The sequence below is a fragment of the Podarcis cretensis genome, assembly GCF_951804945.1.
Source record: "Podarcis cretensis genome assembly, chromosome: 10".
NCBI lineage: Eukaryota > Metazoa > Chordata > Lepidosauria > Squamata > Lacertidae > Podarcis > Podarcis cretensis.
In genome coordinates this window covers 46,843,199-46,860,996 of record NC_137179.1, presented here as the reverse complement: position 1 = coordinate 46,860,996, position 17,798 = coordinate 46,843,199, and the positions used below count along the sequence as shown (strand labels likewise).

The 17,798-nt window shown below is 41.1% G+C and overlaps 1 protein-coding gene across 19 annotated transcripts in view; it reads right to left on the bottom strand.

Annotated features, from left to right (window-relative positions):
- Positions 1 to 17,798, bottom strand: part of GRIP1 (glutamate receptor interacting protein 1) — a 356,892-nt gene that overhangs the window by 141,122 nt on the left and 197,972 nt on the right. Inside the window, exon 1 of one of the 19 annotated variants that reach the window (XM_079994093.1) lies at positions 1,996 to 2,489. The exons of 16 other annotated variants lie outside the window; for them this stretch is intronic. In XM_079994093.1, the coding sequence (XP_079850219.1) occupies positions 1,996 to 2,050 (55 nt within the window). In that variant the 5' untranslated portion in view covers positions 2,051 to 2,489. Of the gene's footprint in view, positions 1 to 1,995; positions 2,490 to 17,798 lie in introns of those variants that run through there. 2 more of the 19 variants (XM_079994096.1, XM_079994098.1) reach the window with 2 other exon arrangements.

The window sequence follows — 17,798 nt, the reverse complement described above, 5'->3', positions numbered from 1 at the left end:
AAAAAGAGACAGCAATCAAAACTCAGGCATACTGTTTATTGACTAGTTCAGGAATCAGAATAATTAAACCTACAAATGTAATTAAGTGTGTACATTAAGGAAGTAGGATTGCAGCCTGGCATATTGGCAAATAGCAAGGAGGAATGCCAATATCACCATTTTCAGATAGAGATTGTTAACAGCAGCAATAATCAACAAGAATGAACAAGTGTGCTCAACAGAGTTGATCAGTGGTTCCATGCAAGCCTTACTAGGAGGTGAAGATAATTTAATATTATTGTGTCCTGATAAGTTACAGAAATAATAGGAAAGACCAATAGTTCCTGAAGAACTTGTACTTAAGCCACTCAACATTAACAGGCAAGTTGACCCAAACTTTTCTCATACAAAAGCCAAGTTCACTTAAGTAAAATAATTTGTCTTGAGTAAACATGTTTAGAATTTGGCTGCACATATTTGGTTAAATAATTTCCACAAGAAGGTATTTACTGTACTAAAATAAATTAGTTTACATGTAGTAGAAACCAAACACAACAAATTTGAAGAGATTCGTGAACTTAATATGTGCACCCAAATAAGAAACCCAAGGCCCAGGGAATTTAATAGATCTTATTTTCTAATAAGTGTGTTTCTAGAGTTGCATGCTTAATCTGTTGTTTTCAGTGCAATCCTATGCATGTTTACTCAAAGGTCTCCTTGTATTCAACAGTGTTTACTGCCAGGTACCTGGAAGTAATCCCCATTGAATTTAGTGGAACATATTTTTAAGTAGACGTGTATAGGATTGACCTGTTCAATTAATAGCCACTCCACTTATATTATCAAGTAGTTGAACTACAGCAGTCCTCTGTAACAAGCTATTTTCTTTCTTTCTTTCTTTTTACCATGGCAAGAGTCTCTCTAAAACCACCTACATATCTGATGAGCCAACATTAAATACTAATTATAAACTGTATAACTGATTAATGAAAGAAAACCAATTTTCCAAACCAAGACATTCCTGACAAGTGCATTAGCACTTTTGCAAGTCTACTGCTATTGAGCCCAGTAGTAGTAATTTTATGTTTCACAAAGCTTTCGTATATCAATTGTATAACCTACATGCCTTCGTTTGCTTCCAGGCACAATAAGCTAAGGTGTTACTATCTCTCTCGCCAACACTCCCCAAGTGGCAATACTGTTTTTAAACAGAAATTGTGCAAACATTTATAATAATGAGATTAAAACAGCAACAACATGAAAGACAATGTGTTATATGGTGGAATGTGTAAGGGCAACTGTTTTTGAAATTCCACTAATAAGGTTTAATAGCATTTTAAAGTTATGTTGCAAAAAATAAAGGATTTTGTCTCAAGTTTAAGAAATACAACTAATAAGTATAACATTATCAATCAAACAAACCCCTCCAGTGAATCTATACTCCAATTTAGCAATAACAATATTCATTTTATAAATGTCAACATAATCTTTGGTTCCGAAGCTGTCAGACAATTTAGCACAGGGGGGTGAAAAAACCCCTTCATCATCTTTCAGAGAGAACATGCTAGGATGCCAACACGGCAACAATGTGAATAACATCACCTTTTAGTTCAGGTCCAGAATTTTCTTATCAGCAGCTTTTCCTAATATACAGCACAGAGTGACACGGGCAATACTTCTGCTGACCAATTAACAGGAATGCAAACCAATAATATCCCATAATAACTTTTGCACTTTGTCTGAAAACAAATTATCTCCTTTCGAGCAATGAAATCATCCAAAAATCACAAAGCAGCATCATGGTGTAATGTGAGAGCGGCGGGGGGCATCCAAGCCTTTTAGCTATACGTGTGTGTGTGTGTGTGTGTGTGTGTGTGTTATACAGAGAGTTCTTCTTTGTTGTCTGCCAATAAATTACAAAAAGAGGCAGTCATATTTGAAAGTAAAACCATTAGGCTGTGTGGTACGGAATGCTGCAATACAGGCACGGAAGGAACAATAAGAAAAACACAATACCTTTAGTAAGTCTCCTCAGAATTTGACAACGGCATTTAAAAGAGACAGCTATCATTCTTGCTTACTGCCTTCCGTGGCAAAGTATACTCAAGGCTCTGCTTTGGTGGCTGCAGCAGAAGCATATGAATTCCTCACGCGCATACCAGAAGAAAGATAGTCCCAGCGGGGAGTGACAAAGCTTAATTCTTCTTGGCTGATGCAGAGATCAGCTCCATGTCATCTAGCAAAGCTGTGTCATTCAGTACTAATACTACTACCGCCACTGCTTGCAGCACCAGATCAATGGCTTAAAAAGAAGAAGAAGAAGCAATATTTCTCTTAACAGCTGCAAAGCATCAAATAGTGTAAGATCCCGGCAAAGATAACTGAACGCAGCTAGGTTACCAGCCTCCCAGAGTCCTGTACTGTGCTAGTGAGCTTCAGTTTCTGTTCCAGGCAAAGGACCATGCATTTCAGCACAATCAGGGGATTTTCCCTCCTCCCACTCTCGCTCCCCCTCCTCAAATCCTTCAGATATTTTAACTCTCTCCCAGCATTGCTCGCTGAACAATAACACGGGAAAATGCATAATCATCAGCATCCTTTATTACAAATGGCAAAATTTTAAATAGCATTGGGTTCCCTACCCCAATTTAAAAATGATTTCGGTGTGAAAGGATGCCCTGCTGAGAATGAGGGGGAGGGAGGAAGAAAGAGAGAGAGAGAGAGAGAGAGAGACCCACAAGCCATACAGCAGCAGGAGGACAGGCAGTTTTCCAAGTAGGTACAATCGTGAAGCATAATGATGCTACACAGACAACACACTGTGAGTCAGGATGCCTCTGGAAGGAGAATGAAACATAAGCTCTCACTAGGTGGACGCATTTATCCTTAGCCTTTCATAAATAATCCACCATAATCTTACCAAATACAACACATGGCTCTATATTACTCAATTTATCAAAGTATTTTACAGCCTCTTATCAAAGCTAAGCAAATTAACTTGCCCATTTACACTTCATTCACAAAATAATGAGGTGGAACGGTGGTAATGACAGCTTTTCTAACCCTTGCAGACCAACCTAACACTCTTCTTGTGGTTAAAAAAAAAAAAAGAAGAAGTTTAGAAAGATCTGGATATAAAACTTCAAAGACTGACTTGAGATCTCCTTTATGATGTTTGGGGGATTGCTTGGGTACAGTAATGCTTTTTAGCCTTCTTATCTATTTTTTTTAAAACAAGATGGGGAAATTTAAAAGACTCTCAGTCATGGCGGATTACTATTTAAAATGTGTATTATTATGGATAAACCTCACACCCTTAAATGGTCAAACATGGCAGGAAAGAGACAATCCCAACTAAAGAAATATTGGTTTTCTTTTGAAATAGGTTTGGACTTTGAAGAATTTCTAGGGGCAAAGTAGATCAATAGTGGGAGATCACCACCAAATAACTCCAGTCTACAAGTTGTTGAAATTTGACGTTGCATTTTATTTCTAAATGGAAAAAAAATGGTTAAAAACAACAGTTCTGAACAAACTTCAATAACATGCATTTTAGCAGTTAAGCTTTTGAGGGTAATGAAGGCATGCCTGACAATTGTCAGAAACAGATGAAAAAGAAAGGGGTGTCGCCTTTTCATATTGCATTATGCTTGGAATGACTCCTCATCCTACATCTGGTCCAACAATGGCTATAGGATGCGGGTGGCGCTGTGGTCTAAACCACTGAGCCTCTTGGGCTTGCCAATCAGAAGTTTGGCGGTTCGAATCTGCACAACTCCTGTTGCAATGTCCCAGCTCCTGCCTACCTAGCAGTTCGAAAGCATGTCAGTGCAAGTAGATAAATAGGTGCCACTGTGGTGGGAAGGTAAACGGCGTTTCCGTGAGCTCTGGTTTCCGTTATTGTGTTCTATTGCTCCAGAAGCAATTTAGTTATGCTGGCCACATAACCTGGTGGACAAACACTGGCTCCCTCAGCCTGAAAGCAAGATGAGCACCGCAACCTGATAGTCACCTTTGACTGGACTTAACTGTCCAGGGGTCCTTTACCTTTACCTTTACCATAGGAGCATCAAATTTGCAAAGTCTACTCTAAGCAGCAAGAGCAGGATGAATACCAGAATACATTCCACTGATAACATAAGTATGCCCCCCCCCCGCTAAACACTTCTGCAGTCCACAGTACCTGTCACCCACCATTACTTAAGTCTTCTTTTGAACCCTTCTGTTTCAGGTCAGCTACATTCATTTTCCAGTCGCATTTAAATGATATCCATTGATTTCAACTGAGTATATCTAATGTTGAATATCACTGTACATATTAGATTTAATCAGTGCCTATCCCTCTATATTGCAGTTGACCTTGAGGTTTCAAAGAATTTTAATCAAACTAGGTTAAACTTCTTGAGTATATCAATGCATTCAATGCCACTCATTAATTATTGCCGATCCGATAGCAATATTTCTTTCGCCTATGTTTCAGATCTTGTTGATTCCATTTTTGTTTGCAAGTATGGAAGTTTGCCCATCTAATCTCTGCACAAATAGCTGGTGTGTATCCAAAAGAAGGTGATGCACTACAAAGGACAGTTTGTAGAAAGGTTAATGCAAGCCCATGTAATGTCAACCATTCCAAATATCTGATTCTTTGAAAGTTCTAAATACCTTCTACGCTATTTGGTGCAAAAAGCTACTTGTAAGAGTCCTGTCGTTGTTGTTGAAATTGGGTGCCATATGATTATACTTACTTTACTTAAGTCTTCAGTTCAGAACGTAATATTCATACTAAATACCATTCAATTTTTTTACACCTAAGTGAAATATTTTTTTTGAAAGGAGATACAAAGTACATTTACTAATATGTCATTTTGCCAAATGTTCATTTTGCTAAGTGTTCACAACAGCAGTCAACAGCACAGCTTCCTCTTCTTGTGGTTGGAATAATATTGTTTCTGGGATAACAATTTTATTTTTAAAATATGCAAAGTGATTTATACATAGTTGAGGGTAAAGGGTTAACTGCCTGTAAACTGTTGAGTTTTGCCAAGAGCTGTGGAAATAACAGTGTTAACAGCAGAGGGTACCTGAATAACAGTTAAACTGTCATTGTCAAACCAGGGTTAGTTCTGTGAGTGCAGTTTCTGTCAATTATATATACAGGGGAATAATAATAATAATAATAATAATAATAATAATACTAATAATAATAATATAGATTTGATTCAATCCTAGTTAAAGGTAAATGAAGGGGACAGACTTCCACCCAAGTGATGGGAATAGGAGGTCCTTGGATAGTGAGAAGAAAAAGACCAAGTTCTTGTCAACGGATGAGAGTTCCTGAGAGAGTAAAGAGTGGCTGGTAGTCTGCTGAAGAAAGAGCAGTAACATGGGCATGGAGGCACTCAGAGAGGCTGAGCTGACACCACTGCCTGGAGCAGAGGAAGGTCTGTGGGGAAGAGCATGTGCCTCTGAAGGCAGCCTTCAAGAGAAGTTCTACAGCCAAGTGTAAGAGGCATGGCTGAGAACCTGAGGCAACATCAGTTGGTGGACCAGAAGGAAGACTGCAGTAGTCTTTAAACAGACCCGATTAAAGACTGCAAGAAGACTTCTCAGTTTTGTTGATACGTAACAATTACCTGGGGTGGAGTGATATAAGATTTGAAGGGGGAAAACCCTGACATATCTATCCTTGCAAAGTAACAGGAACCCAGTATTGCATTTGCTGTATCATTTAGAGTGAGAGTAACCATAGAGTGGAAATGATTTTTATTTACAACAACTGCAGCAAAGTGAAGTAACCCAAGTGGTTTATTAGGTCAGTATACATACAAATTCCTGCCAACCTAGCAGTTCGAAAGCACATCAAAGTGCAAGTAGATAAATAAGTACCGCTCCGGCAGGAAGGTAAACGGCATTTCCGTGCACTGCTCTGGTTCACCAGAAGCGGCTTAGTCATGCTGGCCACATGACCTGGAAGCTGTACGCCGGCTCCCTCGGCCAATAAAGCGAGATGAGCAACCCCAGAGTCGTCCACAACTGGACCTCATGGTCAGGGGTACCTTTACCTTACATACAAATATCACCATAAGTTTATACTGATAACTATTCTGCTTTTTTTTTCATATTTGGATCTATGTTCTGTTCTATGCTTAGCTACAGCTACTAGTAAGTAAATTGATGAAGAAAATAAATGGTATTGGTATATATGGTAGCAGCGGTAATAAAGGGGTTAGGAAAAAGAAGAAATAGGTCACAGCTAAGGGGGGGAAACTAATGTGTCAGGCACCTCTCCATAATACTATATAATAAAGTAATAGAAGGGTTCTCATAGCTCTAACTACTACTCATAGTTCCATCATATTTTGGCTTTCCCCATGGCTTTACTTATGTTAGAGGGCAATAATTTACAGTATTGCTTCTCTTGATTTTTTGTTTTAAAGGATCTAGTTCGGGCAAGCAGTAAATCATATTTAGCTGATGCTTAAGTATGCTCCTTAAGTACTTTCCTTCATGTGGATATTTTTCTTTACTCAGGTCTTTTATGACAGTTACTACATATTTGTTGTTTAACTCATCTAATAAATTCCCACTTCTTCACATTTTGCTGAGCTGCATCATCATTCAAATGTCATGCTGGTTTAAATGTATTATCCAGGAAAAAGTTCAGAGTGCCTGAGAAGCTGTTCACATAAAACTAAACCTGCACATAATACTATTGCACGTAATTGCAATTACTTCCTTTAGCATACTAAAAAAAATTTCAGTACTTCCCAGTTTCCCATAACGTAGAAAAAATATGTTGCTTCCTGAAGGATGCGAGTTGACTCTTTATCCTATATGCATTGACAACATTTAGGAAAAGGTAAAGGGACCCCTGACCATTAGGTCCAGTCGTGGCCAACTCTGGGGTTGCGGTGCTCATCTCGCTTTATTGGCTGAGGTAGCCAGCGTACAGCTTCCGGGTCATGTGGCCAGCCGCTTCTGGCAAACCAGAGCAGCGCACGGAAACGCCGTTTACCTCCCCGCCGGAGTGGTACCTATTTATCTACTTGCACTTTGATGTGCTTTTGAACTGCTAGGTTGGCAGGAGCAGGGACCGAGCAACGGGAGCAGCTCACCCCGTCACGGGGATTCGAACCGCCGGCCTTCTGATCGGCAAGTCCTAGGCTCTGTAGCCAGTTTAGGAATAAGGGGTAAGTATGGGTGAGTTTCAGGCTCACATTCTCCCCTCTCCTCCTTGGGTGGAAGTTTTTGCTTCCATTTTTAAACAACTGTAGTTACTAATCTTGTTCAAACTGTAGCTAGTGTTGAATACGGTTAAGGAAAAGTCTGTCACGAGCCCTGTGGAAATGTCTTGGTAGGGCGAGTCAGACGAGGAAGGGGGGATGGAATGAGAGCACAGAATTGGATCCCGAGGAAGCCCTTAGCACTTCGGGAAGTGCTGATCTACATGCAGAAGAGGGGCTCAGTGGGTTGCTATTGGATATGACATCAGCTGGCTCAACTACTATGCTTGAGCCACTTGGCTTGTCTCCAGCCAGCGAAGTGCTCCCTTCCTCCAGAGAGGTGCCTGAGGATAGTGAGCCTGCTTCCTGCAAAAAGGACATGGCAATGGCACCAGAAGACCAAGCCTACTTGTAAGAGTGCCCACTTGCTTCCCCAGATCTGTGGTTTGAGAAGTTGGCTATGTAAATGGCTGTGCCCACCTTGCTCTTCAAAGTGGGAGCCAAGGGGGCATGTCAAGTATTGGGGAAATGACTTAGCTTATAACTAGCTATGTATCCTGGAGTTCTGCTGTGATTTCTGAATGATGTAACCTGATCCATGTTCAGACACTGTGGTGAATCCTGGAATAATGCTTTTAATAATGATGACCCAGTTGAGAGTGTGAGTACCAAGTTCACAAGTGGGAGTCAGGATAATGCCAGCATCATAAACATGTGGGAGATTAGCAGCCAAACCTAACAAATGCAAATTCTTACTAGTTAGCATGAGAAGAGGCTAAGTCCACAGAGCTGTATTGCTGATAGAAGAGGCATTGCTTATAGGAACAGAGCAGAGCATCCTTCTCCGTGAAAGTTTTAATTTCAAGAAGAAATCAAAGTACAGGAAACTGAAAATGAACACAGGAAACTTAAAATGAACACCTCTTTGGTCCACCTAGCTCAGTACACTGATTGGCAGCAGCTCCCTAAAGTTTAAAGCAGAAAGCGCTCCTAAGCCAATCTGGAAATTCCAGGGATTGCACCCGGAATCTTCTGCATGCAACTCTACCACTGAGCTACAGCCCTTCCCCAAGGGCAGTACACACAATTCAGTTGTGCTTTTCCTCCACTGCTTTGTTACAAGCCATGTGAAGATGCTCTAAATTACGAGTTATGTAAGGAGAATCAAATCACATTTTGTTTCATAGCTTATTTATAAGCCCTAGGGAGAATATCAAGGTTTGATGAGTTAAGAGATCTGTTTTAGTGAGAGTGTTTTAATACAGTGTTGTGTGTGTACCTTCATATAACATTGTTACTACTGTAAACTGCCACTGGCTGCTTGTTTTATAGGGACATTGAATGTTATTAGCTGCAAAATATTTTTAAACCATCTTTGCTAAAAATTAAATAACCTTTTAAAAATAGATTTTGCTACAGAACAGGAGACAAAGTGAACTACTGTTATGAAGCAATGTTCCTGGCTCTAAACGTGAGCTTGCTACTGCAAACCTCTGCTCAAGCATTGGTTAAACACTGCCTGGAAAGCACCACTTATGCAAAAAAAATGTGGGATGGTACCCCTTAAAGGTGGTATAGTTTCTCACCCACCATGTGTTAGAAGTAGAACAGTAGCTGTCAACCTTTTCAGTTGACTCACCTTTTATTTTAACAACAAAAGTGCACCTGTATTATGTCTAAATTTCTCCTGCTGCTCTCTTCTCTAAAAGGCTAAAAAAGAAAATGGTGGTGGTGGTGGTCATGGCACTGGTGTACCCTAGTTCTTGATATGACCACTTCTATGTTCTCATCCTCCCACTAAAAAACAATACATTAGCACAGTGCTTTTACAACTTCCTGCCTTTTCATCATGACTTGTTTGCCCAAGGCATGCTCCTGTTGGAGTCTGTGCTCTCTGCAAAAGATTTTGGGACCATATTCTAGGGCAGAGGTAACCAACAAGGTGCTTTGTAGATGATGTGGCATGTGGAACATCCATCATTGCTGACCATTGGCTCTAGGGTTTGGAGCTGATAGGAAATCTAGTCCAACGGCATGTGGAGGATACTTTGTTGGCTACCCCTATTCTAGGGTGTTTACACAGTTCCCCCAGAATGCTGACTATGCCTGCTGAGCCTCACAATTGGAGCTAAGCTTATAGCTATCCAGAACAGGGACGCAGTTGAGTACAGTCCTCCAGCCATCTGGCCATGCCTCCTTCCCATACATACCTTATCCCTACGCCATACCTCTCAAAAGCCCTGCTTTGCACCCTTCTTGAGTATATTGGCTGACTAGAATGTGTCCTTGAATTCTGACGATGCTTCTTTGGTTCCCAGAGAGGGGATAAAGAAGGATGTTCAAATGTGTGCAGAAAGAAATCTACCATACATTTATTTTATTTTATTATTATTTTTTTAAATAATATTTATTAAAAATTTTCCAGAATAAAAAGGAAAGATAGCAAGAAAGAAAGAAAAAACAAATATGATTTACACTTGGTTTCAGTGGCATCTTTCCCGGACTTCCCCCCCTCCCCCTCTTGTATTCCATTTCCCTTAAATTGATTCCACAGATTCTTACCCCAAATTTTAAAACCTTATTTGTAATTTTAAATAACCCATTTATTCCAAATTAATTTATCTTATTTATCTTAATGAACCATTTCTCCTTATATTTTATATAATTCCCTAAGATCGACCCCATTTCCCTTCCACGAATTCCCCTATTTTCAAACAACAAACATGAAAAAAGAAAAGAAAGAAATAATATATAATTTTACAGCCTTTGGATTCCAAATCTCTCCCCCCCCCCCATTCCCCGGTTCCAATCCCCAAAGTTCATCCATTGTCTACTGCCAGCCTGGTGTATCCACGTCTATATCTCAACTCCACTTTGCCGTCTTTTGATAGCTTTTAATTTCAGAAAGTCCAATCTCGAAAAAACTCTCAGAAAAAGTCATTGTTCTTCCATCCAGACCTCTATGTTTAAGAGTCTAACTTAAATTCTATTTCTTGGTCCTTTTAAAGTCTGGATGTTCCAAATACTCCGGCTTCAAATTTGGTCCAGCTCTTATTCCTCAGGTTGCTTTTTCCTGTTCTGCTGCAGAAACCTTCTAATTCAGAAACTTCTTGTTCTCCACAGAGGCTTTTGTTATTCAGGAACATAACTTGCGTCAAGTCCCTTCCTTTCTTCAATAGATAAATCCATTGTCTCCTTTAGTATAGAAACCTCTGTAGACAAAATAATGCTTCGTTTTTGCAGCTTTCCCAAGAGATAACAGATCCTGCTCAAATTCATAGTATTTTTCCACTTGCTGCTACTGTTGCAATGTCCCAGACTCCCTCTAGAGGGAATATGGTAACTTAATTTCTTTCAAAATCAGACCCAAAAGTCAAATAACTTGTTGCCTTTATTTCCAATAATTTATGTCCAAATTGTAACAAATCTAACCAGCAAAGCCATCGTAACAAAGTTCTCTTTTATTTTCCTGCTTTGACAGCTACTTTGACAGCTGTCAAAGTTTCTGTGTCTCTTCACCAGTCTCTCATAGCGGATCGTTCCCGGTTCCCGGGGGGGTTGCATTTTAGTTCCCACAAATCAGTCTTCTCCTCCAGCACAATTATTGTAATTTCCCTTCGTGAAGTTAAATTTTTTTTTCAGGTAAACAAGTTCATCTCTCGATCTTAGTTGTCAAATCCTTGTGTTGAGCCATCTACAACGGGGGGGGGGGGGCGGACTTCCTTTTTGCACTCCCCCCGCTCGCTCCAAATTCAAAGATCAAATTTCCCTTTTAAGTCCAATCAATTTACTCACGGGTTGTTCCTTTTAGTCCAAATCCGAAATTTTCAAAGAAGAAGTCGTTGCTCTCCGCCGAATGGCATGCGGCTTCGCTGGGCAGGGGAAGCATTGGACTCACAGCACCACACCCCCCCGTCACCCGCTCCGCAGCCTTTAAAAAGGCTCCTTCGCGGGTCGGGGGGCGCAAACGGTGCCCGCCGAGTCACCAAGTCCATGGGCATCTCCGCCCATGGTTTTTGAGGGTCCCCGCGTCGCCGGCACGGCAGGACCCGACCCCTACCCAGCCGACTCCCTCCGGAGCTCGGAGGGAGTCCGCCATTCGGCGATGGCGCCGACCCGGAAGTCCCATTTATTTTATTTTTCCTTCACACCACTGGCATATGGCCCCAGGAAGGTTGCTTAGAAAGGAATGCAGACCTTGGTATGAAAAAGACTCCCCACCTAGATCAGGATCTGCTGCTCCTCCACAAACTGAACTTAGGTAGTCTTGCAGGGAGGAATCTGTGAAGGTTAACAAGGTCCTGCACTAACTGATGAACCCCTGCTAAGCTACAAAGAAACCCTGGGGGCTCCCCCGGACATATCTTTGAAAGCCATTGTGTTAGCACAATAAAGGGCTTCCATTTAGTAGCTTTTATGTGTGATGGAAAACATACTCTCAGCTACCAAAGAATTGAATTTGAAGAGGCATAAAACTTCTACATAAAGCATAAAAGAAGAAGAAGAAGAAGAAGAGTTTGGATTTGATATCCCGCCTTTCACTCCCTTTAAGGAGTCTCAAAGCGGCTAACATTCTCCTTTCCCTTCCTCCCCCACCACAAACACTCTGTGAGGTGAGTGGGGCTGAGAGACTTCAGAGAAGTGTGACTAGCCCAAGGTCACCCAGCAGCTGAATGTGGAGGAGCGGAGACGCGAACCCGGTTCCCCAGATTACGAGACTACCGCTCTTAACCACTACACCACACTGGCTCTCATAAAAATGTGCAGTACTGATGCATATACTGCATACACTGTTCCACATTGTTCCACATTGTTTCAGCAGGGTCTGCATGGTCCCACTCAAATAAACATTATATTATTTCACAAAATTTATACACTGATTGCAAAAAACACTCAAAGTGGTTTACAAATAGAGCTTATAGAGCAGCAATGCTGGGTGGCACATGCTCAGTGTTTGAGAAAAGTCCACCTATTCTCATAGTAATAATTTGCTAACATTTGCAACAGCTGCCTTCTTGGTTTAGCTTCCTGAAGCCCCCTTAAGAGGCATAAAAGGCAGACTTTCAGAATACTACTGAGAATTCTTCTAAGTATCTTCTGTCAGCGAGATTCATAAAGGACTTGCAGCGTTTGAAAATACTGTATAATGAAATAAGGCACAACCAGGCTAGTTTTTCACCAGTGTTGAAAAGCTCAACAACAGAGCGAAAATACAACTGAAAGCAAAGGCATCACGTGCCAACACATTTCAAAGGCAAAAATAAAAGGAACTGCAACACTAAAAAATAAAATAAATGAGCCAGACAGGCAAAACTACTGTTAGTTTCTGCTAGCAACATGCATGTAATTAAAAGCTGTGGGGTTTAATGTAATCTCAAAGTAAGCGATCTCTCTGTAATCTTAAAAGCAGGGAATCTGTCTATCCCCCCCCCCAAAAGAAAAAAAACGAAAGAAAAAAACAACCATATGCAGTAGCAAATGGAAGCAAAAAAACAGCTTCCATTTGCTACTGCATATGGTTAAAGATATGTAATTCCATTCAGGCTTTGTACTTTCCCGATTAGTCATCGTGATGATCTTCCTGCTGTCAGGGTTTGACAATTAAAAAGCATTGACTGCAACCTCTTATTTGCAGGAAAGCAAATGGGGAAAGAACTGCTATGAGCAGGACTATGGGGCAGTCAGTAAAATTAAACTGGGGGATTAAAGATGGGGAGGGGTCGTACCCCAGTGGCAGACCATGAAGGCTGTTGGGGCCAGTGTTAGCACCAGGCATCTTTGGCCCCTCCCAGCTGCTCGATTGTTCTGGAGCATTGTGAGAGAAATTACAAGGTGGCTAGACGCAACTGTCCAGAGTGATGTAGTAATAGAAACAGCCTTCCAAGACCCACTGACAGAGGAGGCGGCCCATGAGAAGGCTTAGCCCAAGACCCCCTTCAAACCTAGATTCATCTGTGCAAAAGGCACCATGTTTAATCTCTGACATTGCCTATTAAAAGGACTGGGAAAGATTCCGGAAAGCAAAGCCGAACTGAGTAGAGACCACTGGACTAGGTGGGCCTACACACTGTTTCAGTGCTCCCTGATAAAATATGCCCTATCTGTGTTGCCCTTCTTCCAGGCTTTTGCAGACACACCTGTTTACACAAACATTCCTTTGCTCTCTCAACCTGGGTTTCCTCTTTCCATTGTTGTATTGTTTTAATGAGATTGCATTTTATTTTTTTGCTGTAGAAGCATATCTGTAACATTAAAGTAAAAAAGCAGTCTGTGCTTTTAAAATGCTAATTATGAGAAGAGAAGATTCACTGAAAAGAGAAGCCGTTTCACCGATACAATGATATTAATCTCTGTGTGCAAACTGCAAGACAATATTCAATTTCCTTTGTTGAAAGTTAACCTAAGTACAGGAATTGCAACTGCTAGGTGAGGCAGGGATGTGATTTGTGCAGCAGCAACCCAACTCCAAATTACTCTTAGTCAAAATTCTGTATACAGTGGTATCTCGGGTTACAGACTCTTCAGGTTACATACACTTCAGGTTACAGACTCCGCTAACCCAGAAATAGTACCTCGGGTTATGCACTTTGCTTCAGGATGAGAACAGAAATCACGTGGCGGCGTCGCGGCAGCAGTGGGAGGCCCCATTAGCTAAAGTGGTACCTCAGGTTAAGAACAGTTTTGGGTTAAGAACGGACCTCCAGAACGAATTAAATTCTTAACCCGATGTACCACTGTACTGGACAGCATTCCTTAAGTGAAGAAGAACCCATGAAGGGTATGAGGAATGAAATTATATACCCTTTATCAGTGGATATTAGGGAAATAAAACAAAAATACTTGGACTTGACAGCAGACTCTGATACAAATAGGTTTTGTTCTTTAAAAAGACCTAGTGGAATGACGTAAAAGGTCAATATGATACACATCCTTCTATAGGTCTATCTTATTAAAATCACTGGAAGAAATCCAGATTTTTACTTCCAAGCTCATAAATCTCAGTGACTTAAAAGGAATTTATAAGCTTGTAAGTAGCTTCAGAATAGTGCCCTTTGCTGTGCACACTTAAATTAGCTTTGGATTTTCAATTCATCACCTGCAGTTCTCACTTCACCTGCATGGCAATTTAAATGGACAAAATGAGTATTAAAGTCTCTATGCACTAGTGATAAGATGACTGTTCATTTGAAAGTTAACTTTTAAAAAATAAATAAATCATGAATTGGACTCATTTTAGGAATGAAGCAGAAAATGGCTAACCTAATGAGCAGCCCCTAGGCATGGATGTTAAAACCTCAGAGCCTTTTTCAGGCACAGAAGACAAGAGTCAGCAGTACTGACTCCTACAGACAGCGCCCTGGTTTGCACATTAACAATAAGCCATACTTAGACATAAACTGTTGCTTATTGTGAAACAGTAGTGCTTTGGTGCATGCAGCTCAAACACTCCTGCTTTACCCCGCTTGCCCCTAGGAGAAACAAACCACGAAGCCTGGCCTAGTGTTACATGTGAACCAGTGCCCATGGGTTGCTCCTATCCAAGCAAACTGCAAGTAGAATCCAAGGTTTGTTTTTGACTTACTGCCCATGGTTTGTTTGGGAGAAACAAACAAGTACTGGGTTGCACACTGTTTGTTTCTATGGAAGGCAGGCAGAGAAGGGCAGGGCCAGAGTGACTGAGCAGTGTGTATCACCAAGGCACTCATTTGTGGCAAGTCGTGGCTTATTTATGACCATGGATAACCATTAGCTATGAATGAGGCCAGTATTAAGCCTCTGGATTGGCTGGGCCTCCAGCAACTGCTCTCAGGAACCACAGCTTGCAGGGCATACACAACTATTTAAAATGTTCCATTCCACTTTCCACTATAATATGTCTCACATTAAAACAGATTTCCACTTCCTCTCCTTTCCCTTAGCCCACAAAAACTGCTCCAGAGGATTCCCCAACCTTCTGAAGGTCCTGGTGAGGGTGTCTGGGCAGCTTGAGAGGAGTGGGTAGTTTCACTGTCCAGGTGGAAGTCTTCTGCCTGAGCAGAACGAAAGTATTGGATACAACTCAATGTTAAGATAACAGCAACAAACAGCAACAACTAACAAAAAGAAATTAAATAATATGGATAAACATTAGCAGCCAGAGAGAAACCCCAGGTGTAGATTCCATTTGACAGGCACATTCTCTCTCTCTCTCTCTCTCTCTCTCTCTCTCTCTCTCACACACACACACACACACACACACACACTTTCACCAAAGAAGATTTAGAGAATAGGACTTTCTAATCTTAAATAAATAAAAATGACCCAAAAGGCTGTTAGGATAGAATCAATGCAACAACTGAGGCTCCAAACAAAAGAACTGCCGAATTTGCAAAGTACATCTCCTCAAAGAATTGATAGCTTAACCTTACACCAATCACTTCCAACACTGGTCACTAATACTTCAGCAAGATCTCACTTCTATTCATCACTTCTATTTAATGGCTTCTCTAATAAAGCTTTAAAATTCACCAGAGCTAAAGCTACTTAACATCCACATTTGGTTATAACACTGGCCATTAACAATGGTTAGTCAAATTAGTTTGTGTACAAGCTGCATGCTAATGCATGCAGTCCAAACACTCCCACTCTGTTCTTGCCTTCCTCCCAGTCGGGAAACAAACCATGAAGCAACCCGCTTAACATTACACCCCATGGTTTGTTTCCCTCAAACAAAATACAATCATATACATACAATCAAAACTCTACGGTTTGTTTTCCCTTTGAGAGTTGAGCAGGAGTGCTCAGGCTGTGCGCACTAGCAAGCAAACAAATTTGACTAACCATAGGCAACAGCCAGAATTATATCCAAACATGGCCATATAATTCTTTGCTTCTTCTCACAGGTAGCATAAAATATGTCCAGGGAAACATGGTTTTATGGAGAACATTATTAATAAATGCACCAACGGCAGGCAGATATAAAAATGAAGCAAATATTAAGAAAAACAACAACTTAAAGCCTGCTTATCATAATAAATGTCTATCATAACCCTAGGACATTAAAGGACCCATCAAAACCCGACAGTCATGAAATCTATCTATAAAAGACAATTTCCAACTACATCATGTTATTTCTTATGGGCAAATCACTGCTTTAATTACCTTTCCCAAAAAATAATTAAAAGCTCACTCAGTGATTTCATATTGCAGCACATTAGAGCTGTATGACCACTTCATGCAAGTTACTATGGAGCTGAGCAACAACATTGTAACATGCGTGAGGCTGAGGTCATAGAACTGTAAAGTTGGAAGGGACCCTAAGGATCATCTAGTCCAACCCCCTGCAATAAAGGAATCAAAAGTGAGGATGTCACTGAACCCAAGTTGGGATGCAAAGAACCACATCACCATTTCTGTACGCTGTATGTATGTTTATTTTGATTTGTGTTTGTCAAACAACATTGCTCCATACCACGTGACAAACTGCTGTTGAAACAGATAGAAGCTTCAATGGTGATTTGAGGTTGAATCCTGACAAGACAGAAGTACTGTTTTGGGGGGACAGGAGGCGGGCAGGTGTGGAGGACTCCCTGGTCCTGAATGGGGTAACTGTGCCCCTGAAGGACCAGGTGCGCAGCCTGGGAGTCATTTTGGACTCGCAGCTGTCCATGGAGGCACAGGTCAAATCTGTGTCCAGGGCAGCTGTTTACCAGCTTCATCTGGTATGCAGGCTGAGACCCTACCTGCCCGCAGACTGTCTCGCCAGAGTGGTGCATGCTCTAGTTATCTCTCGCTTGGACTACAGCAATGCGCTCTATGTGGGGCTACCTTTGAAGATGCCCCAGAAACTACAACTAATTCAGAATGCGGCAGCTAGATTGGTGACTGGGAGTGGCCGCCGAGACCATATAACACCAGTCTTGAAAGACCTACACTGGCTCCCAGTACGTTTCCGAGCACAATTCAACATGTTGGTGCTGAGCTTTAAAGCCCTAAATGGTCTTGGTCCAGTATACCTGAAGGAGCATCTCATTCTGCCCTGACACTGAGGTCCAGCGCCGAGGGCCTTCTGGTGGTTCCCTCACTGCGAGAAGCCAAGTTACAGGGAACCAGGCAGAGGGCCTTCTCAGTAGTGGCACCCGCCCTGTAGAACGCTCTCCCACCAGATGTCAAAGAGAAAAATAACTACCAAACTTTTAGAAGACATCTGAAGGCAGCCCTGTTTAGGGAAGCTTTTAATAGGGTGGGGTATAAATAATAAATTATTATTATTATATTATTATTTGTGAAATGAGAGAGGGCTCCACTGCAAAATCCAACTGGGCACACTCAGGACCTTGAATACACCTAAAGCATCACTGTCCATGTCTCCATATACTTATGTTTGTGTACAGATGAATATATTTTAAACACAAAGTTAGCAAGGAATCTATCAATTTAAATCATTAGTTGATGTCACAACCTTTATGAAATGTAATTCTCTCCTCTAAAAAAAGTCACACAGTGCATACTTTAATGTCATGCCAGCTGTTGTATTTCTAGAATGAACATATAAAGCTGGAAGTATAAAACTGGTCATCTTCTATGAAGATCAAATCTTCCTCTACGAGGATGTTT